The sequence below is a fragment of the Heloderma suspectum genome, chromosome 4 (genome assembly GCF_057233095.1).
Source record: "Heloderma suspectum isolate Gila_16-S chromosome 4, 16-S_ref, whole genome shotgun sequence".
Classification (NCBI taxonomy): Eukaryota; Metazoa; Chordata; class Lepidosauria; order Squamata; family Helodermatidae; genus Heloderma; species Heloderma suspectum.
This window is the reverse complement of record NC_139461.1, coordinates 283,576,259-283,603,433: the sequence shown is the minus strand read 5'-3', so window position 1 is coordinate 283,603,433 and position 27,175 is coordinate 283,576,259. Positions and strand designations below refer to the sequence as shown.

The 27,175-nt window shown below is 43.1% G+C and overlaps 2 protein-coding genes across 17 annotated transcripts in view; one reads left to right on the top strand and one right to left on the bottom strand.

Moving 5' to 3' along the window:
- Positions 1 to 5,758, top strand: part of ZMYND8 (zinc finger MYND-type containing 8) — a 106,617-nt gene extending 100,859 nt beyond the window's left edge. For 12 of the 13 annotated variants that reach the window (XM_084854040.1, XM_084854043.1, XM_084854039.1 and 9 more), the window contains 2 exons: positions 621 to 710; positions 4,302 to 5,758. In XM_084854040.1, coding sequence (XP_084710166.1) covers positions 621 to 710; positions 4,302 to 4,403 — 192 coding nt within the window. In that variant the 3' untranslated portion in view covers positions 4,404 to 5,758. The remainder of the gene's footprint in view (positions 1 to 620; positions 711 to 4,301) is intronic. The other variant, XM_084854034.1, reaches the window with a different exon arrangement.
- A 17,176-nt stretch (positions 5,759 to 22,934) lies between these two features.
- EYA2 (EYA transcriptional coactivator and phosphatase 2) overlaps positions 22,935 to 27,175 on the bottom strand; it is a 203,797-nt gene continuing 199,556 nt past the window's right edge. For all 4 annotated transcript variants that reach the window (XM_084854031.1, XM_084854032.1, XM_084854030.1 and 1 more), the window contains exon 16: positions 22,935 to 23,771. In XM_084854031.1, coding sequence (XP_084710157.1) covers positions 23,691 to 23,771 — 81 coding nt within the window. In that variant the 3' untranslated portion in view covers positions 22,935 to 23,690. The remainder of the gene's footprint in view (positions 23,772 to 27,175) is intronic.

Below are 27,175 nucleotides of genomic sequence, written 5' to 3'. Positions count from 1 at the left end.
TGCTATGTATGATCAGGTGTTACATGCAAGGAAAATGTCAAGGTGCCTAAGATTTCTGCTATGGAATATTCTGCTCTGAAAATCTCAAATTGTTTTCACATAATTGTTATATCTCTTGGAAACATCAAGCTGTATACATTGCTTGCATTCATATTTTGAATTTTGCTTTTTATTTACAAAAATGTAACCTGTGAATTCATTGAGATGCAAATTTTGAACATAAGCCAAGCATCTGACAAAATTCTATGGGTTGGATCCAGAGTTTGCTCCCACCAGCAAGAGTACTCTGTCAGTGGAAAGTGGGGGGAAGCCATTTTTGTTGACACCCCTCCCCCGGGAGCCCCCAGCACCACCTCTCAACAGTTTCAGAAGATTCCCCCAACCCACCAGAGCATGTTTTTGGAAGGTATAGGGGGCTGAAGGGAACAGGGAAATCTGCAAAAATAACCACCTCCCTTATTCCGCCAGCGGAAGTGCTCCGCTGGACCAAAAGCCTTCCATAGATGGAAGGCAAGGTCTGGATCCAAGCCTATATTAATAAATAGGTGGCATTTATGTAAAACTGAAGTTACCTCTGCTGTCTCTGCCTTTCACTGAGGTTACCTGTGCTGTCTCTGCAGATAGCAACAGGTGTGACAAGCAGCCAGCCTATAAAACTGGTCCAGGTACCGCAGACCACCACCTATATACCAACTACTCAACCCACAATTGTAAGTACTGCTCTTGGCATTGAAACAGCTCATTATATATTTGGGAGCGGGGGGTTGGGTTTTTCTCCTGTGCTATCAGGATATGAATTCACTGGTCTGAAGTCTCAGTTTGCAGTGCAAAATGCCTTATTTTGCTGTACGTTTCCATTTCTCTTTATGCCATACATTTTCATCACAGGCACACAGGATTCACATTTTATGAATTTAAAATTCTACACTTGGCTTCTAGAGCGGTTTACAAAAAAAATCATTTATATGTAGATAACTTTTCAGTTACTGTGTTTTGTGTAAACATCAGCGCAGATATAGACAACTATGCATTCTTCAATTGTGCATTGCAAAGAAGCTTTATTTTAACACTAGGTTTCCAGGTTACACTGAAAAAATGAAGCATACAATATCGCGTCTGTGTGTGTTCTGCGCTTCTGGAATTGCCACAATGCCTTTGTGGCATTGGGATCTGCTGAGATGGGAAAGTTCGCCCTGGCTTAGAAATTAGGCCACTGTTCTATGCCCAGTTAACTTCTTGGGATTCTTAATTTCCTTTTGTGGAATTGCCATATGGTAACAAAGGTTAACCCTATTTAGCTTTTTATTCAGTACTGCCCCAAATTTATCTTCCATGCTCAATAAACAGAACTTCGTGGGAACCATTCTAATTCCAAAACAGTTTGGATGTGTACCTGAAGAATATTATATTCTGAATGGTACTTCAGTATCCTTTTAGGATCTGGTATCCTTTTGGGATTAGCAAGGGGAAAGGTCCTGCTCTAAGAACTTGAGGTTTGTCCTGCTTTCTGCCACAACTAGGTGATATGGTAGAGTTTACTTTGGCCTAAAGCATTTTCCCTTGGAAGTCAGCGTTGACAGTACTAGGATAGATAGGAAAGGTTCCTCCTGTGCAAGCACCGGGTCTTTACTGACCCCTAGAGGGATGCCTACTTACGCTGGCGTTTTCATGGCAGACTATAGCAGGGTGGTTTGCCATTGCCTTCCCCAGTCATGGCTACCTTTCCCCCAGCAAGCTGGGTACTCATTTTACCAACCTCGGAAGGATGGAAGGCTGAGTCGACCTGAGCCGGCTACCTGAGACCCGGCTTCCGCTGGGATCGAACTCAGGTCGTGGGGAGAGTTTCAGTTGCAATACTGCCGCCTGCCACTCTAAGGCAGCTTCCTAGGTTCTCAAGTCCAGGTGGATGGGCTGTACCCTGCATTGCTGACCATGTTAGACCGTCAGATCTATTCGCTCACAATTTTTAAGAGTGTCAAATAATTGATTTTAAACAGGGGCCTTGTTTTGTTTTGTTTTTACTTTTGCCCTATAAGTTGTGGCTCTGCTCAGTTGTTTGAGTTACTGAAACTGCAATGTCCTTCGGGCATGGCGCATCACATTCACTTCTGCTATCTGCTTGTGATGCAATCTTCATTTGCAACAGTTAATCTTGAGGGATGTAAATATATGAAGGATACTGCCTTAAACCAGGAGGGAAGACCTTGATTGTCCCTTCCCTTTTGATTCTATAATTTACAATGGCTTGTCTGTACCACACGCAGTAGGTACCTTTAGTCTCATGCTGTAGTCATATGGCATAATGATATTCAGCCATATGCTACTGGAATTATGGAATGCATATTTGAGTTGGGTAATAAATCTCAAAACCCTAAATGGACTCATCTACCTCCATAGTTTTTAGAAGCCTTATATGAAAGAGACCATAGCTCAGCGGTTTATAGCTCAACAGACAGTTTGCTTACAGGAAATTGTGGTCCAAACCCTGGTATGTCTGATTAAAGGCTCTCAGGTGGGAAAGTCCTCTGCCTGAGAGCTGCTGGCAGAGTAGACAGTACTAGGTTAGATGTTCTGAGCTGTTACTGTTAAATAGTGCATGATGCTTGCATTCTCCAAACATAAATATGTATTCATGGCTGCTACTGGAAGCCTCCATCCCAAATCAAGCCTGGTTTTAAGTGTGTGCAGGGGAACAGGACTCCAGAAGCCCTACATTTTGTTCTTCCAAGCAGCATAGCTTTCTCTGTGCTGGCCTCTATTATGAGGTAAAGTTTATTGTCCTTTGATAAGTTTAGAGCAGAGCACAATAAGTGTTTTTCACAGAATATATAACCTATGGCATTAATTATCACAAGGTATGGTGGTGGACAGTACCGTAGATGAGTTTCTGGGTGGTTTTAAGGCTTCACTCATGGGGGATAGACCTATGAACGACTACTAGCCATTTTTGCTAAAATAAAATATAAAATAATGGAGCCTCTATGTTAAGAAGCAATACATGAGTGGTTATCAGATGTTGGGGCAAACAATAGAGATTGTGGGCTTCCCAGAGGCATGTCAATGGATACTGTTAGATGTAGAGAGTGCTGACACCTGACTAAACTTCCCTGGGGTGAACTCCGTCTAGTGGCAAGGAAATTTAATCACACAGCAACTGCCAGTGTGTGATGAAATGTGTGGTAAAATGAAGCATACAATATCTGTATGAACTTATTCTGATTGCATTAGATCAGGGGTGCAAAAAATGCAGGCTGCAGGCAGCCCCCCCACGTGCCCCCCCGGCCCCCAGCATATGTCACCCCGCACTCCTGGCATCTGAAGCAGCAGTGCCCATTGGGTTGCTGGAAGGAGGAGGAGGATTAAGGTTGTTCCTCACCACAGTGACGAAGAAGCAGCTGGTATTCCTGCTTCCTTGCCTCCATTAGTGGTGCCAAAGCACTGATGCCTGTCGGGTTGTGCATGTAGTGACGAGATGGACATTGCTCTGATCCATCAAGATAATTCTTAGGTGCTTGTGCCTTGACTGAAGAAAGTTTCTGCGTGAATAGGAAATGTTAGGTATTTCTCTCATTTATTACTCTGCCCAAGGTGGAATCCTGGTATCGATGCTACAATTCCTTGAAATGTTTACATCATCTGTTTTCCCATGAACTTCCACTTTTGCAGAATATGCATACAAGTCACCATTAAAATTATGCCTATGCATCATTCTCTTTGACTTTCCTTATTTTGAAGAGCTCCCAATAAGCAGTCTCTGGAATGCTAAAATCAGCCTGATGCTTTGTTTCAAAACTGTGAAAACAAACAAGCACTTTTTTTGTTCTTTTGCTTCCTGTGAATTAATAGTGTTTGCTTATGAGCCCTTTAGAGACTAGGTTCCAGCTATCTCCTAAATTACATTCATTTCTATCTGATCTGACCCTATATGCATTATGTAAATAATGTATAAGATTTTTTTCCAGTGCAAGCATAGAATATCTGTAACTCAGAAACATTAAACATACTTAATCAGATGTGTTATGTATTGTTAATGAACGACTCGCAAAAATGTTAAAAGGATATTTATACATAGGCTTCAGGATGCATATTGAGGAACAGGAAATAGCAATAGCATTAAAAACCTTTCCCTGTACCTGAAGTGCTTACCGTAGCAATATTGTAGTGGATTATAATTATGATGTGTTATGAATTCTGTTTGTCTAGTTATGTTCTGCTCAGGATTTCTTGTAGTAAGTAGTCCTGCATTTCTGTGATTACATGTCTGTGGTCTCTTACATATGTGTTTTGGTTTTAATCCACAGACCATTCCTGTAGTAGTGAGCCCTACAGCTGGGACCGTGGCAATGAGAACGGGAGTCCAGTATGTTCAAACGACAATGCCTGTCCAAGTACGGAGAGTCTAACTGCTAACAAAGGAAGTCCAGGCAGCTGTTGAAATAAATAATACCCTCTGTAACAGAAATGTGAAAAAAAAAATCCCCACAGTTCATTGGATTAACCTCAGAGGTTCAGACTTTTAGCTTTGTACATGTGTACGAAGCATTTAACTACACTACATTAATGTAAAGCATTAGTGCTGGCTTTAAAAAGCTTGAGGACTGGTAAAATCCATGGTAAACCTATGCTTCTGTTGTAAATGATGTACAATTTGTGGATGATGTTAGAGTGCCATCTCCTTTTTATATTTGTATCGACTTCAACGTATAAGGAGTGTTGGAAGTTGGTGAAGGAAAGCTTAAATCAGACTTGCCACAAATGACACCAAGAGAAATGGTCTTCTGGGAACTGCAGTTGCACACACAAATTATTCTTCCTCTCTAGGATTTAAGGAAGAGAAGACTGAACCACTTGGCTTGCCTTTGGAAGTGAAAACAATGCCTGCACATCTGATTGTGCAACTGAAGCTGGGCCGTTTTAAATGTGTTAAATTAAGAATTTCCAGTCTTTGGGGCTCAAGTACATTAAAGGGCATATTTTGTGTTGCATATTTAAAATGAGAGAGATTGTTTACAAAAAAAAGGTTTTAAATTTCATTCATGCTAAGAAGGAAAGTAGGAAGCTTAATAGTAGTTGGTAATATACTGACGGATAATTCCAGAGAGGATCAGCAAATTGTCTGGAGCTATGCTTTCTACTGGGTTACGTTTCAGTTCTGTTAGGGTCTTTTAAAATTATATATATATATATATATATATATATATATAATTTGAAATGCTTTTCAAAGGGAATAAGAGCTAGAGAGGGAGAGGACTCTTTAGCAGGAAACATGGGCAAAGGACATTGATGCTGGGCTAGAGCATGTATTATGGAATTCTTATGTTTTTATGTAAGCATGAAACAGTACAGTATGAGAGAGAAAGTAACCCATGAAAACGCTGTCTGTTACACTTATACTGTAGTACCATTTTGTATGTTGTGTAAACAAAAGCATTGAACAAAGCAAGGTGATGTATGTATATGAGAAAATTAATTGTATGATATCATTCCAGTACATTTTGTTGTACATTTTAGTCATATTGATTTCTCCCATTGTTTATAAAGGATGCAGTTTGTACAGTCTCCAGCTAGTACACACATTAGAGGAAAGAAGAAAAATTAGAAGGAAAAAAAATCAAGAGCAGAATATTTGTGAATTGCAGTTGTGTCAAAGATAGCCTAGCTGGCCTTATTTGTGAAGCATAATTGCTTTTAGCATATGGAAGTATTTTTTCACATTTTCTTTGTATAAAATTTGTATTAAACTAAATATCTTTTTGGATTATTGTGTTTCTTTGTGACTAAAACAGGTGACACACAATATGCTTTGGGATTTTCCTATTTTTTCAGGGCTCTTCAGTTTTTCTTTTTTAAATTAAACTGTTTTAGAAAAAATCATGTTGGATTTCCATTTTCCGTCTGAAAGCCAGTCTTATTTACACATCCTCTTTTTAAAACTTCCTCATTCTGTTCCAGCTATATTCCTTTGGTAGATTCAGCATTAACTACTTTGCCACTTAACATGCCCACTTATGGCTTATAGTAGTATTTTCACTTTGTCTGCCTCGCAGTGAAAACTGTGTCTTGAGTACTTGAAACCATTCCATGCTATGTTAACAAATACGCGGATGTTGGATTTTTAGAGATGTTTTTGTGAAAACATACGTAATTTTTTTATGTGCCTCCTGGTGAGCAGACACACAAGATGAAGAGAGGTGCTGCACTTCTCATTTATTTCACAATTAATGCTTTTCCAGACAGAAAATAAAGCAATCTGATGCTTAAATATGGTTAAATAAAAGCTGCAGATGCTCTAGGATTCCAAAGCTGAAGTGTCATAGACATTGGTTGGGGTCCTATTAAACCACAAACTGATAAGGCCCAGGCCAGCACCCTGTCACCTGAAGATCTCAATAAATGGTGGAGCTTATATGGGGGAAAGTGCTTCCTAAAGATAATCAGGAATCATTTAAGGGTCGATAACTAGATAAAAAATATGTTTGGGCTATGGGAAGCAACAGTAGCTTTTTTATTCACTTCTCATAGTGCCACTGTTTAGGGTAAGGTAAGACCTTAATTAACTAAAGGCATTGATTTCCATCAAGGAGTTAGTTGGATGGTATGTCAAGCTGAGCGAATAAAAGTGCTTCTCTGATAAACTAGAGTCAGTGGTCATGGCTGGATCTCATGGTAAGTCACTTAAGAAACAAAACTATTTTGCATCAACTGCAAAATTTTAGGCAAGCGTATGTTGATGTAAAAGTGAACTAGGGCAATTAGTATCAAGAAATGGTTAAAAATGGCCTGGTTGTCTTAGATGGCATTGGTAAGGTCTCAGTTCCATGATGTGCACCAAACATTTTCCTTCCCAGTGAAGCAGTTGGTTATCTGATGATGAGTCCTCAGAGAGCAGCTCCTGGTAATTGCGCTGTATCATTTTTCTCTATTGTAAAATAAGCTTGATCTTTATCTGGAGAATCTGAAATACATTGCCCAACCCTATTTTTTTCTTTATCTGATAATATGACATGTCTCTGTTCAAGATCAATAGTTCAATATATAGCTTTTGCACACCACTGTGAGCTAGACTGCTCTCCATCTCTCTCTTCCGAAATGTGAGCTACTGGAAGGGAAGAGTAATGCGCAGCCATCAGTGAGTTAAACTTCAGTTAGACCAAAAAGATTCATAAAATGGAGTAGCGTTGCTTTGTGAGAAAGGATTCACCTTCCTGCTGTTTGCCACTTTGTTTTAAACAGTGGGATAAATATTGCTGTGGTGCAGTGAGGGACGACCCAGACTCTAAAGTGTTCTTTTTCTAAGCTGTCAGAAAATGTTCAGTGAGCGCAGCAGCAGCCCTCTTGCTAGGAGTGAAAGGACAAAGGCAGTTCTCCAGGCATAGTTGCCTCTACTAGTTACCAGAACTGGAATCGGGGGGGGGGGGGATGAGTTCTTAAAATTAGTAGTCCACTAAGAGAATAACATGAACCAATGCATAGATAATCTTGGATAAATGATCATAAGCTTCATAAGAATGTAAGAAGAGCCATGCTTTATCTAGTCCAGCATTCTGTTCACACAATGACCAACCAGATGCCTATCCAGTTGTGGAATGCCCTCCCCTTGGAGGCTCGATTAGCACAAACATTGGTCTCGTTTTGGCGCCAAGTAGAAACATGGCTTTTTACCAAAGCCTTTGAGGGCTAAATGCATTCCCTAGCACATTGTTTTAACTGTTTTATTGTTTTATATTTTAACTGGTTTTACCTTAATACTTCAATATGTTTTTAGGTGTTTATTTATTGTTTTATACTGTTTACATTGATTTTATCTGTATGCTGCCCTGAGATCTTAATGATATAGGGCAGGATACAAATGTTTTAAATAATAATAGTAATATGCGAAGTCCACTAACAGGATGCGAATGCAGTAGCCCCCTCCTACTCATTTTCCCCAGCAACTGGTATTGAGAGGTATACTGCCTCTGATACTGGAAGTAATTTATAGCCATCATGACTAGTAGCCATTGAGGCTGTATCCTCTATGAATTCATCTAATCCCCTTTTAAAGCTGTCCAAGTTGGTAGCTATCACTACATCTTGTGAAAACAAATTCTGTATTTCAGCTATGTCTGTACATCCCTTTATCTGCCCTAAATCATCCAGTATTCACCTTCATTGAATGGCCCTGGATTCTAGTATTAGATGAGAGGTAGATAAACATGCTACCTATCCACCTTCTCCACACCACGCACATTTCTGCCCCCCCCCCCAATTTTCTAAGCTAAAAAAAGACTTTCATCAACTATGTGCTTTCATCAGGACCAGCACACAGGATTCCCAAGCCAGGGCTCCAGGTGTGAAGGGTCAGCACTTTAGTCAGCATTACCGATGGGCAGGCAGTCTTGCCTCCTGCTTGTGGTGGCAGCGCACATTGGAGGTACAGTTGGTGTAACCAGTATTATGACACCAATGATTCCACACGCACAGGAGCAGCACTCCAGTTGGCAGCACCACTACGCACAGGCACTTTGCCCACCACCAAATAAGCTGAGCACTGGCACGGGTGGGGGGACACCAAGGACAACTTGCTCCTTCCCCATCCTAAAGTCAGCCTTGGCTTTCATCATGGAATTTCAGTATAGGGAGCTGCCTTATTCCAGGGGAGACCACTGATCTTACCTAGCCCAGTATTGTTCATTCTGTGACCTGGTTCACATGATCAAACAGCCCACCATGGGTTGTTTAAGCCACAGTGAGCCAGCCGACCTTTTGTACATTCAAGTCCCGAGTGTGGATTGTCATGTCCTCCAAACCCTTGTTTAATCGTAGCTGTTTTGATTGTGCAAGCCAGCCCATTCAGTGGCTTCCCAGGCACTCAGGCAGAGGTCTTTCCCATCACTTGTAACTTGATCCTTTTTTAAACTGGAGATGTAGGGATTTGAACAGGGGGGGAGGCCTTCTTATGCAAAATATGTGCTGTACCACTGAACAAAGGTCCCTCCATAATAAATGAATAAGCTTTCAGTTATTTAAGGCACAATCATATGCATGTTTAGACAGAAAAATGTCCTACAACTCCCAGCATGCTCCAGTCAGCCATGCTGGCCGGGACATCCTGGGAGTTGCAGGCCTTTTGTTCTGTCTAAACATGTGTAGGATTGCACCTTCAGACACCTCATGGCTGCACACCAGGGGAATAGTGAGTTTTCATCGTTGGGAGAAAAGTGGAAAAATTTGTGGCACTACTGCACTTGCTAGTCAAGGGCAGGGACTTCATGAACCAATTCAAGCAGCGCTCACACCTTATTTCTGATTATAAAGTCCAACCCCAAATTCTGGGATTGGTTTGGGGAGCTGTTAGGTGGCAAAGCCAGACTGTAGGCTTCTTTCATTGTTTGTTTAATAATATTTATACTTTGCCAGCTACTGAAGTTCTCCAGACAGGTTATATAATATGTTTCAAATACAAGAACACACAAAACCGGAATGTTAGTCTCCCTCACTAGGACGAGGCTTTCTCACCAGCACACTATTGCTGATGTCTCCTGCAGTTCCCAGTGCAGGATGGGAGGCTTAAGGCAGCCTTCCTCAACCAGGTGCCCTCCAGATGTTTTGGACTACAACTCCCGGAATCCCCAAGCTATTCTGGCTGAGGGATTCTGGGAGTTAATTGCAGTCCAACACATCTGGAGGGCACCAGGTTGGAGAAGGCTGTTTTAAGGCAAAGGCATATACAAGACTTCTCCCCACAGGCTTCAAATGTTCCGGCTTTCAGTCTGTAGCTGAATCTCTGGCCATGGCAGGTTTCAGAGGAAATGCCACTGGGCTGAAAATGGCTGCCAAACCAAACAGAAGTTAAAGTCCCTCACGGAGTGGAGCTATCCCGCTGGTGTCCCTCAAAGCTCCTGGCAGTGGGTGCATGATGCAACAAGGTGGGGCAGGGGGGTAATGGTGATTACAAGCTTCCCCTCCCCTCCTCAGGGAAAGATAGTGCTGATAGAAGTCACAACCTTTTGTCCGAAGGACTCTAGTAATCCCCAAAGCCATCTAGTTGTCAGATGGCTGTGGAGATTTCCCTAGACTGCACTTTTACAAAGGCCAGAGCTCTCTTGCTTTCTAACTGGCTGGGTTCTTTGCAGGAGCTGGAGTCCAAATCTACTTTGGGCCTAAGCCCTAGCTGCCTTGAGGTTCTTAACAGAACAACTTCACCCACTCTTAAGGTGGCAGCTTGGTCTTCCATAACAACTGTTTTCCATGGCATAATGCCATCACAAGCCTACTGTTTTGTCATGATTGTTATACTGAATTGTAGCAGTCAAATGGAGACTGGTTTCTTCTACAGATGTATTTATTTAATTAATCATTACAAATCTAATCCCACCATTTTCCTCTAGGGAACCCCGGGTGGCTTACATGATCCGCTCCCTCCTCTCCATTTTATCCCTACAACAACCTGTGAGGTAGTTTAGCCTGAGACTCAGTGACTTGGCCCAAACTCACCCCATGAGCTTCATGGCCAAGTGGGGACTGGAACCCAGATCTCCCAAGTCCCAATTCAACACTCTAACCATTACACTACACTGGCTCCCTGCTGCTGTTACACTTGCTCCAGATCATCTGCCCAGGCGAAAATGACACAGGAAAAGTGGGTTTTGCCAGTAAGTTTTCTATCTGTCCTTAACTTTGTGTTTTTCTTTGCATATCTGTCTTTATGTTTGCTGCTGCTTTTAGCATATTAGTGTTTCAGTGATTGTTGATTTATGTTTTTTATATTTTGGAAGCCATTTTGAACAACCCCCCTTTTTTTGGAGTGGAAAGTGGGGCAATTTTTAGAGATATATATATAAATAATAAAAGTAACCCTGAGCAGTCAGTGGCATGCCTAGAATTCAAGCCTTTTTGACCCCGAAGAACTAGGGGAGAACGGTTGGTTCTGGGAGGGGGAACAGCTTCTGAGAAGCTTCTGAGGAGAAACAGAGATTGTGAAGAAAGGGACTCAGGAAATGGTGAAAAGGGAAATACAGTGACTTGGTTTGCACCATGGGTGGTGCTAGGTACATAAAAGAGCTGGGCACAGGCCCATTGGACAAAAAAATTGCACAAATTTGCATATACTAATTTGCATATGCAAACATGTGCATAATTAGAAATAATTACTATAATTTAAATTTTATAGAAGGCAAGCTAACTAACCTCTTGTTTGCTTTCAGGACAGAACTGTGCAATGCCCCAAATTGTGCTTGCTTAAAATGTACCCACACTTTCCCTTGATCTTTCAGGCCCAAATCCAGATGGGGAAGATGGAGTGCCTGGGAGCAGCAAAGAGCTGTATGGGACCTTAAACATTTACTGATTAACTGCAAACTGAACATGGCATATTGGCAAGGGAGAGTGTGCCATGTTGTAGACTATAATATGTGCTGTAGACTATAATAACCCATGCTCTTAGGCTACAAACTTACATAATTACTAGGGAGTAACCACTGTTAAACACAGTGGGGTTAACTTCTGAGTAACTGCTCACTCGCTCTCCACACCCCACCCCCATCACCAACAAGCACAACAGCACTAGACAGAGACCTCAGGACTGGAGGACCTTGCTTTGCTGCTCCTGGTCTCCTGACCGGGTAGGGAGGCAGAGAGAGCTGTTACGGGTGGCTCCTTGTTTTATTTCAAATACTTTTCTTCTTTTTTTAAGTTTCTGGGTATGGGGCCTGGGCCAGCCTGGAGAAAGCAACAGATGAGGAAGGCCTCTGGCACTCCACCGGCTACGTGAGCAGCCAGTGCGCCTGCTCTTCCTCTCATCAGGGCCTTGCTGCCTACAATGGCCCAGGACACAAGTGCAGTTGCCCAGGAGCAACTGGCTGGGCAGGTCTCTGCAGAGTCAGGAACTTTCCGAGAAAGCAGGATGACTGTGGTGTTGTTAGGCAAGTTTGGACTCTGGACTTAATGGTCTTACAGCCCCTGCCCCCATGTTAAGGTACATCACTTCAAATGGCCCTTAGTTCACTTAGTTCAAATGGCAAGCATCCAGCCCACCTTTCCACAGCTGCTGCATTCTCGATATATTTGAAAATACCAACAACAGCAACCCTGCTAAATTTTAAAAAGAAAAAAAGACTTCACATGTGCAGATTTTCACATTTCAAACTCAACTCATTATGAAACATCACTAAATACATTTGCTTAGGAGTAAGCACCATTTTGTTGCAGAAAGGGATATATATATTATGTGTAAGAAAAACTATAAAATGAGTACCTGTAACCAAGTACATGGGTTTCCCGTGGAAACACTGTCTAGTTCAGTGTGGTGATCATCATAGTATGCATTATTTGGTTAGAACTGAAATGTATTTTTTTTACAACTGAAGGAAAGGCACTCTGTTCATGGTCAGGGGCACTATTATTACTTCACATATCATAGCCTTTAAACATCTCACTGCATTCTGCAACTCTGTTTTTGCAATAACCTATCACCCCCCCCCTCCTTCTTTTCATCTTCCCTTCTGCATAGGCTGCAGAAAAGAAAATCTTATTGAACTCAGTGGGACTTACTTCTGAGTAGGCATACATATAATTGCACTGTAACTATAAGGTACTGTACCACAAGACAACCCCCTGCCCTATGTTCCCCATGGAAATAGCTTGATGTGTCATGTTTACTTGAATGAAATGGGGAGAAACGCCCTAAAATAGGCAGGGGTGGAGAGGAATTTCAGTGCTCCTGCCAGTGCCAAGCACCCTATGACCTTGGAGAAAAGTGCTGCTTTCTCTTCCTCCTCCAGTGGGGCAACTCTGGCCAGAAATCGCTGGTGGCTCATATCTGCAGTAATGGCCACAAGCGAGCGAGAGAGAGAGAGAGAGAGCTTTTAGCCAGGAGGAATGCGCCCCAGCTGCCATTTGTCTTCGAAGACTAGTCCATTTTGAAATTCCATCACGCATCTTCCCTCTCCAAACTCCTGCATTGTGCACCACGCCAACATTCCTCAGCACAAATAAACGCATTTACTCACTCTCCGGCTGAAGTAGGAAGGTGGGTGGGTCACTCGCAGACATTAAAAGTGAGCAGCCGAAAGGCCGCACAACCCCTTTGGTGGTTTTGGTGCACGAGAAAAGCAGGTACCACCTGCTTTTTTGAACAGTAGCGCTGGAAGGAAGCGGGGAGGGCGGGGACCAAACCGTGCGAGCGGCTTCCTCTCCGGCTCCGCTCTTCTCGGGTTTTGGGGGTGGGGGGAGCGGGCGCATCCCTCTGGTCACCCGGGAGCTGCAGTATGGGATAGCCGCTATCGGGGGAGGCGGGGGGGGGGGCAGAGGACAAGTCGCCGGGGGCAGAGTCAAGTGTGTCCCCGGAGGCGGAACAGTCTTTTACTCGCCAACGGCCAGCAACCCCGACACAGAAAGGAAGAACCGAGGCACATGAGCGTTAGGATTGTACGTGCAAATGCGGGGGGTGAGGATTGTACGTGCAAATGCGGGGGGTGAGCGGCGTGAGTCACCCAGCCGCACAAAAGCGCTCGTTTGGACCCACATTCTCTTGTTCCAGCAATAACTCCCATTCCAAAGAGAATCAAGTGACTTTAAACCTGTGGCTAGTTCCCCCGCCCCTTTCTGCCTAATTTAGGCTGTATGCTGAGCAACACGCATGGCGCTACGTATGTGCTTTCCATATTGAAAGATAATTTTATATTATGACACGCAGAAAAGCCATTCCCCCGGAACCTGGGCACTTAAATCCTGCGTGCTTGGCTTACAGATGGAAGGCTGGCTGAATTGGATTATCTACGTATGATGAGAACAGATAAACAGCCGAATTTCCAGAGCGGAGCTGTGTTAGTCTGTTGCAGCAAAAACAACAGGAATCTTGTGACACCTTAAAGATTAATGAATTTATGATGACAGAAGCTTTTGCAGACTACTGCAGTCAATTTCATTAGAAGCATGAAGTATTGTCCTTGAAGTAAAATGTAGATTCAGTTGTCGGTCGAATCCGTTTCCCCTTCGGTGTGTGGGGAAAGTTCAAAGGTTATGCTGTGGTGCAATATGAGTAAGACATACTAAAATTTACTATGGTTTCTACAAGGGTGGAAAATGGGCTTTCCAATGATGTCAGTGATAGTTTGCTGCCATCGTGTGTCTGTGTCTGGGAACAATGGAAAATTAACATGGATGGTGTTGGAAAATGGTGTGTGAGTAGATATGTATATTTTTTTCAAGATAAATATGCAGTTGTGGTATAAGAGATCCAGTCTGTATATTCACAGTGAAACAGCTCTGCTCTATTCTTCACATGCTCATCAAACCAAAATATCTTACCACTGGGATCATGTTATTCTCAGCTCCCGACCCAGATAGCATGACAACTGTGGCTGTATAACATACTGGGTGGTGCTTGTAATATAGCCCTCCCCGTGACAATGTAATTAAAAAAAAAAACATTTTGGAAGTTGTCCTATTTGCCAAATTTTATATAGAGAGATATATATATATAAAATTGGTATCCAACAACTTCCAAGCATCATCTCTTATTTATGCAATTCTCATGTATCTCCATGTGAATAGACAGAATAAAACCAGTAGTGAGAAACACGTGTAGGAGTATAACAGCAAGCTTATTGAGGTGGAACTAGGCAGTATCAGAAACACATGGCTGCTGCTGAAAATGGCAGTTCCATGTTGAGTTTCCCTCTCCCACTCTGTCATTCAGCTTACCTCATGTTGATGTTTCCCCGCCAATGGCAGCTAATAAAGTGGAATGGCAGTGGGAAATGCACAGCATGCCAAAATGTCATAGAGAGGTGAGGGATGCTGCTTTTATTCTGGCTCAGAGAGGTAATTGCCAGAGCAGGGCAAACTGAAAAGGGTAAAGAAACAATGATCTGATTCAGACGATGACTATGCAACCCCCCATGTAAACCCAGCCAGGGAGGGTTATTTGAAGGTTAAACAGACCGTAATGTTTAAGTCCCAAATAACCTTCCCTGGCCAGGTTCGCATGACACAAGCCACAGCAACCCCCACTTGGGGGTTGCAAATTCATAATGGTGGATGGCACATGCCGCGGCCCCTGGAGGATTAATTAACCCACAGTGAGCTGCCAGATCATCCAAAGTGGCCCAAAGAGCCACCACAACCATCTCTTTTGCATATGTATGTTTTATAAAGGCCTGAAGGCCCTATCCTTGACATCTCTGCATTAAGAGCTATTTGAACTGGTCCATTCCAGATATTTCATGGCAGGAAACTCAGGTTTGCCACCAACTGAACCTATGAAAGCAAACTGTCTGCAGCCAATCCTGATTCTCTGATTCATGTACTACTTGTATGATACGCACGTTTCCAAACATACATCTGTCTCCATCACCCATTACATGTTTAAGTGGCCCCTCAAAATTTTAGCTGTATACCTAAAAGAAAAAGAATTGTGTGAAGTAATGCAATTTGTACTGTTATACTGAGTAAGAAACAAATGACTCACAAGCTGAAGTTGTGACTTCCGAGGTGGAGAAACCATCTCCGTGTGCCTTTGAACACAGTGATTGACACGTTATAAGCAAATGGCTACATTGCTTGACTAAGCAAAGAGGCAGCTGGAAGTCCAAAGTCTTCCTGTTCCCCTGACTTATCCCCAGAAGCTATGCCGGTTTTAGAGGGGTATAGTGTATTTCCTTCCCATTGCTCCCAATGGGAGGGAAAAATCTGTAAAAACAGCCCTAGAAGGCCAGTTAAAAAGGAAAAAAGCCATGCACCCCACTGTCCAAAGGCAATTTCTCCCTCTCCCCCTACCCCCATAGGATTGCTCTTCCCATCTCTCCTATTGAAATAAATTGGACTTAAAAGCGCTTGACTAGAATGGAATTATCTTCATGTTTGCAATATTTCAGTCTGTGTTACCTGTGCTTTTGTCCATACATTTTTTTTTTTTTGCCAGGAGGCAAAACTGCAAAGGAGAATACTTGTGAAAGTGCCATACAGCAAGGATGGAAAGGACTAGGGCTGGTCATACCCCATTACAGGAGAATGACAAACTGCTTGGCAAACCTTCCCTTGGAAGCTGTCTGACTCTCAGCATGACAAGCCGCATCTTGTCAGAAGCAATTTATCTCTTTATAATTATAGCTTTCCTGCTGCAGTCCCTTTGGCACCTGTACTGCGCTAGCAAACGGGGGATGCAGATGCAGCCACGCCCCTGCAATAAATCAACATTTACAATCTTTCTACCACCCAAACCATGTAACAAATGAATTATAGCCTTTTAGGACAAAAACACAAACTTGCAAGCCTAAACTAGTTCTTAGGATTTTCTCCATGCCAGATGGTTTGGGAAATGTGATTAGCTAAAGTAATAATACTCAAATGTTAGGCTGAGTCAGCATCATTAAGTAATTTTCTGAGAACAATGATTGTTAGAAAGGATAAAAGCCACACACAATCCAACAGAGTTGATTTCAGTGTCTAGCTTGGATTTTGACCAAAATCAGCAATATTCCCCAACAGGGACCCAGAATCATAAATATAATAAGTTGTGAGCCTGTATTTTTGCAAATATGTATAGATCACAGGCTTTTCCTGTGCTTGTCTTGCATGACTAGGAAGTACGCATGTCAGAGGGAATGTTTTTGAATCTGCAATTTAAAGAGTAGTGCAATTCAAGGTGTTGGTTTTGACCTTTAAAACCCTATATGGTTCCGGCCCAGCCTATCTTAAGGAGCACCTCCAGCAACACCAGACAGACCGCTCAACAAGATCAGCCTCGGATGGACTTCTCTCTGTCCAATTAGCCAGGACAGCTAGACTGGTGAGGATGAGGGAGAGGGCCTTCTCTGTGGTGGCCCCCACTCTGTGGGACCCCTTCCCTAGGGAACTCCGCCATGCCCCCTCTTTAATGAGCTTCTGCCACACGGAAGCCATGGTTGTTCAGGCAGGCATTTGGGGTGGATTAGGGTATTTGTAGAAATATGTTTTTAATGTAGAATTTTATTGTTTTAAAGTGTTTCTATTATTGTACATCGCCCAGAGTGGCTGGGTGACCAGCCAGATGGGCGAACACTAAATTAAATAAATAAATGGGTTTGGGAAAGGATTTGCTGCAGGCCATGGCTATTGCATGCTACCACTCCCAACCTTTCATGCAAAAAAGTGGCTGAATAGCCTGTGCTCTCGATCCGCTTACCCTGTTTACTTCTTATTGCTGGCTTTGGTGCCTGATGCTAGCTGCCTGGAGCAGGAGTTTGAATTTGCACTGCTGTGTTTGTGTTATACCCATGCATGTGTGTACACTCTAAGGGGTGGGATTTATCATTTATTAAAAACAAAATAAAATCAGAAAGGTTTGACTGGATGCTTTCTGTGGCATTGGGGCACACCCTCTAACAGCACGGCACTGTCCTTTTCAGAACCAGGCTCTTACTGCTTTGCAATTCCCAAATACTTGTATATCCCCATCGAATAGATCATAGGAGCACTGCTGAAGTTAGGGACATGAAGTAAACAGATCTAACAGCTCATTATCACTGGGGCTGTACATAAGTGGCAAGTAGTAAACTTGATCTGTTGGCTGATGCTTGGGAGTAGCTCTTTCTGGCTTGCCTTCCTGTTTTTGTACTCCAGTGGAGGGAACAGTTTTCAAAACCCTGGTATGGTGGAAAAGGTAATGTGAAAACAACAATGTAACAATTTGCTATGGTGGGTTATGGGAGAAAGAGAGAAATATAAACAAGCCTGCTAAGAAGCAGAAAGCTTTTTTTAAATGCAAGTAGCTAATGGAGCATATGCTTTTCCTGGAATGGCACTTGGAGTCTGAGATGACACAGTTCTGTGAAGCTGTTTGGAAAGATACTTTCTTCCTTGATGACAGCAACTGCTGCACACTGATGCAAAAGTAAATCTTTGCTTCAAACTTCTTTCTTTGATGGATATCTCAGATACAGGCAGTGGAAACTCAAGTATTTATCAAAGTAAAAACAACAGCTGCAAGTTCCCACCCAGTTAGGCCAACACAATCTCAAATCCAAATAATGGAATTTAATTGGTCCAGCCTAAATAGCTTTAAACGGCGAATAGAGCAGCACTATTTGTTTCAGCTCTCCTGTACACCTGCCAGCTGAGAGAGTTCCATTCAAGTCTCTAAGGGGATCCCAATGATGATCTCTCACACAAAATAATATTTTGACTTCCATTCCAGGAACCAAGACAAGCCTGGCCCAGATCCAGGAAGAGTGCAAATTCTATATAAACAAAACAGGGACTAGCAAAAATCCCACAATAGCACTTCCCCACCTGCAACTCAGAGGAGTCAGGGCTAAAATAATTGAATCCAAGCACACAGTGCTTATGCTCCCATGGTTTAATTACAGCCAAAATTGAGGGTGTTAAGGTATTTGGAATCTTGTTTTAAAACAACAAAACTTGGTTACAAAAAAACAAACTATCCGTGGTTTATTCTCCAAGTCCCTTTACTGTTATTCAAAGGGGATGATAGACCTTGCTGCAGAAATAGCTGGTGACTTGATTGGCCATGACAACACTTTGTGGCTGGAATCTGACAGCATTCACCATATTTGAGGCTTGATATTCTTCTTTGGCTGTGATCCTCCACCATTTCAGCTGGGAGTAAGCCCCACTGAACTCAGTGAACTTCTGAGTAAGCATGCATAGCAGCCTTCCCCCAACCCAGTGCTCTCCAGATGTTTTGGACTACAACTCCCATCAGCCCCAGGCAGCATAGCCAATCATCTGGAATGCTGGGAGTTATAGTCCAAAACATCAGGAGAGCACCAGGCTGGGGAAGGGTGATGTATAAGATTGCACTGTTCTGACACTACTTTTGCTGTGCGTGTTTGAAGAGGTGTGTGTTTTGTCACCTTTCTTGCACAGAACTGTGACAAACTGTTTTCAAGTCATGCTCAAACATAAAACAGCTGATTCAAATTGTGACCCATCTACTAGCACAGCCTTCTCCAACCTGGTGCTCTCCAAACGTTTTGGACTCCAGCTCTCTTCAGCCCCAGCCAGCATGGTCAAGAATGCTGGGAGTTGTAGTTCAAAACATCTGGAGTGCACCATGCTGGGGAAGGCTTATACTAGAGGAAGGTTGAGCTTTGAAGGGATGAATTTCCACCTCTGCAGGGTTGCCAGATTCAAAGCTGGAAAACCTCTACCATACCTTTAAATTCCCCAGTGTGGCAGGAGACTAGGCAGATGCGGCTTCTCCTGTCCATTCCCTTCCCAGCCATGCTGTCAGCACCATTCCCCAACCCTGCTATTACTGATCAGGGCTCCAGGTACGCCACGCAAGGACCAGGGGAAGGGTGTGGGTGACAAGGCGGGGGGTGGGTGGGGAGAACTGGTAGGAGAAATTGAGTCTGCTTTGTGTATTGGGAAATTTAGGGTTGTATTCAATGTCTTCAATGGAGTACATCCATTGAAATGAACGGGACTTACCTTAGAGTAACATTGGATATAACCTTTAAAGGTACGTGATTATTTCCCCAGTTTTAACCTTTTGACAGAGGGCTGTTTTAAGAATGGCTTTTAATAGTCTTACTCCAATCTATTGGGATTTGGTCCCTATATGAAAATCATTTTAATGCCCACTTACTACACTTTTATGATTGTATTTCATCTTAAACTTCAAGAGTAAGACTCACTTTGGCAACTATGGCAGTGGGGGCAAACGGGACCAGGCCTTCTCTTCCTGTAAGAGTCAGGCAGAACAGGAATTTCAGCAAGTGCAACTCTTCTCATGCACGCATGACAAGCTGCACCAGGTACTGCTCTTAAAGGTACAGGAGCCCTTTTCTCCTGTGTCCCTGGCCACTTCAGTTTGTGGGCCACACTAAATATGACATTGATTGCCTGAGAGCAGTTAACATGCACTTGGTGGAAAAAATGAAAATAGCCACCATGGGGCCCCCAAGCAGGACCAGGTCCAGAGCCAGTTGATTTTAACTCTCTTGCTTTGCCTGCCTTGATTCCGATGAAAATCACCCCGGAGCTGCCATTAGCAAGAAGAGAAACTTCCATTGGTGCCAATATCCCGCCCAAGGCTAATGGCAGCTCTGGGTGAAGGGAGAGGCAATTTTCATCAAGACCGCAGCATGAAGGGATGGGGAAGGGTTGATTTATTTATTATTTTAAAGAAATTGCAGGGCACTTTTTAGGGAAAGGCTTTCCAAGGCTGCATACAAAACTAAAACCATAAAACAGCCAGCACCTTCTACAGAACTGCACCCAGTACGCTAGCTCAATTACAGGCCAAAGTGAAAAGGTAGATCTTTAGAGCCTACTTGATGGTCTGTAATAACAGGGTCTGGTGGATGTTAATTGGAAGAGTTCCACAAGTGGAGTGTCAGTACTGGAACACACTATCCTTGTGCCTGCCAGCCAAATTGCTCTTACAGGCAGGGCTACACAAGCAGAGCACAGGCAAAGTGCGGGCTGATGCTGATCACAGAGTGCAAGCAGGTTGGGAAGAGTGAAGAGCGTCCTTCAAGTAATGTGGACCCAAACTAAGTCTTTGAAAGGCCAAACCCAGCACTTTGGCAACCAGTGCAGTGCACACAATATGGCTGTCACAGGATCCAACTGCTTGGCATCTACCAGTCCTCAAGCAGCTGCATTTTGTACCAGTTGACGTTTCCGAAGGCAGTCCCACAGAACACATCACAGTAATCCATCCCTCTCTCCGCCTGACATGGCCTTTAAATAAATAAATCAATTAAATAATTTATAGTAATAAATGGATATATATTTTGCAACATGGCTAGGAGATCTGCAGGTGTTTACACTCCTTTTCCTCAGTCTCCTCTACTGCTGTTGTTTTCAAACTCTCAGAAAAGCACTCCTTCCATTTCTGTCTCTTTGACTGCTGGCCCAGTGAACTGTTGTGGGTCAATCATTCAGTGGCAAAGCATTTGCTTCACTGATATACACTTCCTCCATTGAACTGTTGTGGGGAAGTTCTTTCATCCTGAGGGTCCCATCCCTTCATCAGTAACCTTCCAGGGGCCCCATGCCAGTGGCCAGAGCCTAAACCAAAAGTACACAGGGCCAACTCCACATACTCCTCCCCTCATACGCTATACTATCTATCACCTTCTCCAACCTGGTTCCTTCCAGATATGTTGGACTACAACTCCCATAATTCCCACCCAGCATGGCAAATGCAGGAAACCAGGTTGGAGAAGGCTGCTATAGATGATTGCTAGGATCTCCACTTAAAGCTAGCAAGGTTGAGAGAAGCTTCTTTATATTCTTAAATTGCTAAACCAGCCCTGTGCACTTGATTAGTAATCCTCACACATTTGGCCACTCATGTCTCCTTAGCAGTCTTTACACCTAGCAGTGCTCTACAGTTCTGGCAAAGTCTAGTACATCTGGGCTGGTGTTCAGCCTATGTAGGAAGTTTTCCTCTCAAAAGCTTTATGTGCCCAAGAATTGATCAGTTCAAATCAAGAACATCTCACAATAGTAAATAATCCAGTGATAGCCTACAGCAGGAGAGCAGCAGATGAATACTAAAAAAAAAACACAGCTAATTAAACACACTAACTGGCAGAATCTGTGCCTCAAAAATTTAGCCACTGAGGAGACAAAACAAAAAACAAACCCTAGCTTGCATATAGTCATGAAGTATTCCCTGATTCCTACACAATAAGGTGTGCTTATCTATCTATCTATCTATCTATCTATCTATCTATCTATCCATCCATCCATCCATCCATCCATCCATCCATCCATTTTCTTGGCTGCCTTTCAGGGCAGAAGCCCTCCCATAATGTATGTAATGTGGCAGGCTAATGTAGCAGCCTCAAGATTCCAGGCAAAAGCAATGACTTCTTGATTGTCAAGTGCTAAAAGATTCAGCTTTTGGTGTCTATCAGGGGGTTGGCTTTCAACTAGCCCAGCATTCCATCAGCCTTGCTGTCTTAATTCAATTTGTTCATCTCTTGGAAGCCTGACAGCTTTTTTTTTTTTTTACTTTTCCATTTTTCTCCTTTGGTTTCCTGTCCTGTCCTTGCAGCCAAATTTATTTCTGTTTTTGACAGTATTCAGCAGCCAAATCTTGAGCCAAAAAAGTATGTTCTGTACTGTCCCATTTTCATCTTCTCACTCACCCATTCTTCTCTTTTCACTACAACTTGGGGCAAATAATTATAGAGTCCAAGGGCAAACACATCCATGGAAGTACAGGAGATACTTTAAGACTCACTTCCTTTAAGCAGATACATTTTAGGGCTCAATTCTGCAAAAACATCTTACCATAAATACTATCCTTCTTGCAGCATCCTTCTAAAGTAGCAAAACTCCAATATTCATCTACCTAGTACTGCCCCAGAGATGCAGTTTATCCCTTTTTGCTCCCTCTACCATCTGAAGACATGGCACAAGTGGTGGAAATGATTACACCTCTGAACGCCAGTTGCTGGGGAACATGAGCAGGATGTTATTATGCTTGTTTCGTGCTTGTGGGCTTCCCATAGGCACTTGGTTGGCCATTGTGGAAACAGAATGTTTGACTAGATAGGCCTTTGATCTGATCTAGCAGGGCTTTTATATTCTTAAAAAGGACAGGGAGAGAGGGTCTTGAATGTAGAGCATGTATATATTTATATACCATTTAGGTTCATCTGGTTCAAACCTTAAGCAGGCTTCTATACCTCTACAAGTTGTATAGAAGGGAAAAATCTGCTACATTTTCTCAGTACTGGACCACTATAATGCAAAAAACTGCACCCACTTAAATTCTCCTTTTTAAAGAATTCTTGAAGGTACAGGAGCTCTTTCAGGTTTTGAACCAAGCAAACCTAATACCTTTGGGCTTAAAGAGTTGTGTTGGTGTTTAAGCAGCCATCATCAGGGAACTACTGGATGTATTTAAGCAAAACTTTACAAGGTCCTCTCCAGATAAAAAGCAAGCAAGACATCAAGCTTAATTTACGTCAAAAAGTAAATCATTTTAGCCCTAAAATTGTAAACATAATTTTATTGCCATTCACTCATCACAAGGTAATTCTTCCTCCCAACCATGTGAAAACAAAATGGCAGCCTATGTAGACATGTGTGAAGCCCACATGCCACAGTTTTTAAAAACTAGCTATAGTTCTTACACCAACAGTCCCAAATGTGCTCATTTCAAATGGACATGATAATGATTGTTCCCCAGAGTTTACCTTGGAGAAAAGAGCTATTAAATTAGAATAGGCTGAGTCCATCCAACCCAGCAGATACAAACACAGGTACTGAGCTTAATATCAGAGTAATAGGATTAGTTCATAAATTAAAAAAATACAAAAAAATCATCTGTTTCGATCTTTTTTCTCTCTTCCTCAGAAACTCATCTGAATTGATAAACTGTCCAGCAAATATGCCTAGAAACTCCATGTCATATCTTCCCACCTTATTCCCATTTATTAAAGCAAGAAAAAAACTAACAAATAAAACCACAACTGCTCTTCTGCATGCCTGGAAGTAATTTACATGGCAAATGTCCCACTTCAGTTCTAAGCATCCAGTTATTGGGTCATTTAAAGGTTTCTCCTCCATTCAAAGAAAAAGGAACTTGGTACGCTGTGTTCCTGGTGCAGATTCTTTTAAAGGATTTCATACAAAAGAGCGCCACCTCAAGAAAGGGATAGCATAAATTGCCAATAGAATAGACTGTGTCTTCAGGAGCAATACAAAGCCCACATCTGGGTCTGCTACATCTGGGTCTGCTACAAGTATTCCAGCTCTAGTGCGTGCCGCAGAGCCTCGAGATCAGCGTGACAGGAGATCCTCCAGAAAGGCATGTTGTGCTAGAAGAATTATACATTTTAAAAAAGAAAGGTTGAGAAGACATTTCCTAAGTCATTAACCAAACAGTGGTAATATTAGAAACAAGACGAGCTTCATTCATATAGAATCAAGAAGTCATCTGAGAAATAGGTAATAAAGTGGGGGCCCATTACAAAAAATAATGGCCAAAAAAGCAAACATTATGTACAACCTATCCTATATTAAGCATCTATGAAAGCCAATATGGGGCCGCGGTGGCTTAGTGGTTAAGACGCTGAACTGCAGACTGGAAGGTCGGCAAGTCAGCAGTTCGAGACCTGAGTGCTGCGTGACGGAGTGAGCTCCCATCTTCAGTCCCAGCTTCTGCCAACCTAGCCGTTCGAAAGCAAGAAATTGCAAGTAGATAAATAGGTACCGCCTCGGCGGGAAAGGTAACAGCGTTCCGTGCATTTCGGTGTTCAGTCATGCCGGCCACATGACCACGGAAGCGTCTTCGGACAGCGCTGGCTCTTCGGCTTAGAAACAGGGATGAGCACCGCACCCTAGAGTTGGACACGACTGGTTGGGGACACCTTTACCTTTTTATGAAAGCCAATAAGCTGTTTTCTCTGAGCGTTTTCACATGGTGTTGTCCCCATGTGAGTGATGCCAAAAAGCTCTTGCCTGTTGCAGAGCTCCATGACTTACAAGAGTGTCTTATTACATGGATTAGGGTTGGCCCAAGACGTCTTGGCACTCACAGTAGAAAACCTAAAGGGCACACCCCTTCAAAATACATTCCGAATTTCATTCTGATATATCTATGGTTAATGGAGATGCTGTGCAGCAGTGTGGTTTCTATTCTTTCCCAGTCCTCTTGAAAACAGGTGGGGGGACAACAAAGCTATTTTAACTTTAAACAGAGGATTGTGTCCTAAATGTGCACTCCAGCTTTTGTTCTGACCTACTACAATGCATTTAGCATCGTTTCTTCACACCTTAAAAAGTGCAGGAATCAAGCTGGAGTTAAAATGACATCTGGAACAACATCTAGTATGACATTTGAAACATGCACATCAACTTTTGTCTCAGTCTTCAAGGCACGTATCTCATTGTGGTGCATTTTTTTTACATCTCTCAGTTTTGAATGGATAGTGCCAATATAACTTTTAAAAGGGGGGGGGGGTGTTTTACCAAATGTACAATAGTCCTCTGCTATCATATGCTCATTATGCATGGGTATATACTCTCCAAGTACTGAAATACAATCCAGACTACTTCAGGGTATTTATTACCAATCAGCCATTTGAAGTAGTCTGATGTTATCCCCATTTTACAAACAAAGGAATTCATTGTCCAATTCATTGTCCAAGTAGGTGAATTATCTCAGGAATTCAGTGACTGAGGCAAGGTTTAAAACCAGGTCTAATAGGTCTAAATCCAACCTTCTCATGCATTGAAACACATGATTATGATGTTGATTTAGTATTGTTTATTCCTGCTTTAGAACCCCCACAGCCAGTAATGCATAAAGACTGAGAGACCAAATGGTGTAGAGAACGTTGAACATGGACTGAGAAGATGTGGGCTGAAATCCCTTTTCAGCCATGAAGCTCTCTGGAGGGCACTGAGGCGAGTTATTACCCTCATTCACACAACATGGTGCATCTCGTCGTTGGTTATTTAACCCATGATAAGCTGCAGCACCTGCAGGGGCTACTTTGCATATCCAACCCCTCCTTGGGGGCTGTGTCATACGAACGCAGCAAGTGTTTGTTATGTGAGAGTTAAACAACCCTCGCGTATCCCACAGTCTGTTCTAGGGTTATGAAAAATGGTGGCTGCACACACCTTGCAGGCACAGCAGCTTCACCATGGGTTAAATAACCCACGGTAGACTGTCGTGTCATGCAAACTGGCTTATTCTTCATCTACTTTTCCCACATGGTTCTGCTTCCATTTAAATTATTTGTTTTTCTTTCTCTAAAGAGAGGAGATGTTGGCGGCTCAGCCACGCCTGCTGCTTGGCACACATCAATTTATCACTTGTCCGACAGGTGAAGAGAAATGACCCACTCAGGCCGAGATATCATCAGTGCTGCTGGCGAAGGAGTGAAAGGCGCCCTGTCCTCCCCATGGGTTTATAAAGCTCAGGTGTGTAGTCACCCGTGCTAATGATCATCATCAATCAAAGGCCCTGACAGCTCCAGCAAAGAATGTGCGCCCATTAATGGGAAAGAGGCTTAAAGCAGGAGACACAGGCAAAGAGGCCTCTTGCAGCACAGTTAGTCAAAGGTATTGCTTAACCCTACTGTCAGGGAGCCTGGTGGCCTTTGATGCACTCATGTGCGCTGACTCCATTACCTTTGAAGTTCACAGGAGCCCTGTCTAAAGCATCACACTATTATCACTTCACTTTCTTCCTATGCATTTGTATTCTTTAACTCCTAGAGAACTGCCACTTTTGCCTTGGAACTGCTCAGCTTATAGAAATCCACAGTGGCCAAAGAGAGGAAGTTGGTGCATGTAGGGGAAGCATACGTGTACAGCCTAATGAGCCAAATGGAAGCTTTTGGAGGTGGGGATTTTCACTGGGAAAACAGCACTGGAAGAAGAGGGTCACATGAGGAATGGACCATAGCTCGGAAACCCTGGAGAGCTGTTGCAGTCGGTATAGACTGGGGTGGGAACCATTTTTCTGTTGGGGGTTGTATTCCATTGGGGATAATCTGGCAGCAGTGGGCAGGACCAAAGCCAGGGATGGGTGGGGCCAGAGCCAAATATGGGCTCTGGCCTTTTCTCTTTTTCTGCCCCACCCTCTCTCTCTCTGTTTCTGCTACCCCTTATCTTTCCCTCTTTCTGCCACCCACTAGAGCAGACCTGAGGACAAACCGAACCCACCTGGGATACCAGTCTGGTTGTCTGGCATTCCCCAGATGGTCACGTTGCCACCACCTTTCCCCCGACTGTTGATCATTTGGTGGCTTCCTGGTTTTTGCACATTTTTCCCCATTCTAAAAGGTCGGACTGCCTCTCCTAAGGCTTAGTTACTGCCAGTAAGAGCTTTAAGCAAACATATGTTGATATTTTTGGTATTTTGGCCACGTGCCTTTTACCTTTGGCCTCTTCCATCACTGGAATGTGGCCCCTGAGAGCTTCTCTGAAATTGAACCTGGCCCTTGGGCTGAAAGACTGTCAACTCCCCTGCCCTCCAGGCAGTCCTGAGCTAGGCCAGGCTCAGTATAATGGTCTGACTCGATATAAAGCAGCTTCCTATGTTCTACCCAGCACTAGAGTCCCAATCCAGATCTCTCCCCACCTCCTGCCTGGCCCCATGACTGCTACTTGATAGCATTTAAAGAGCTGGGAGATTGGATCATGGTTCTTTCACAGCTTGTCTAGTTAGGCCCTCAGCTCATGCTCCATCAACCTGCCTTTCAGCCTT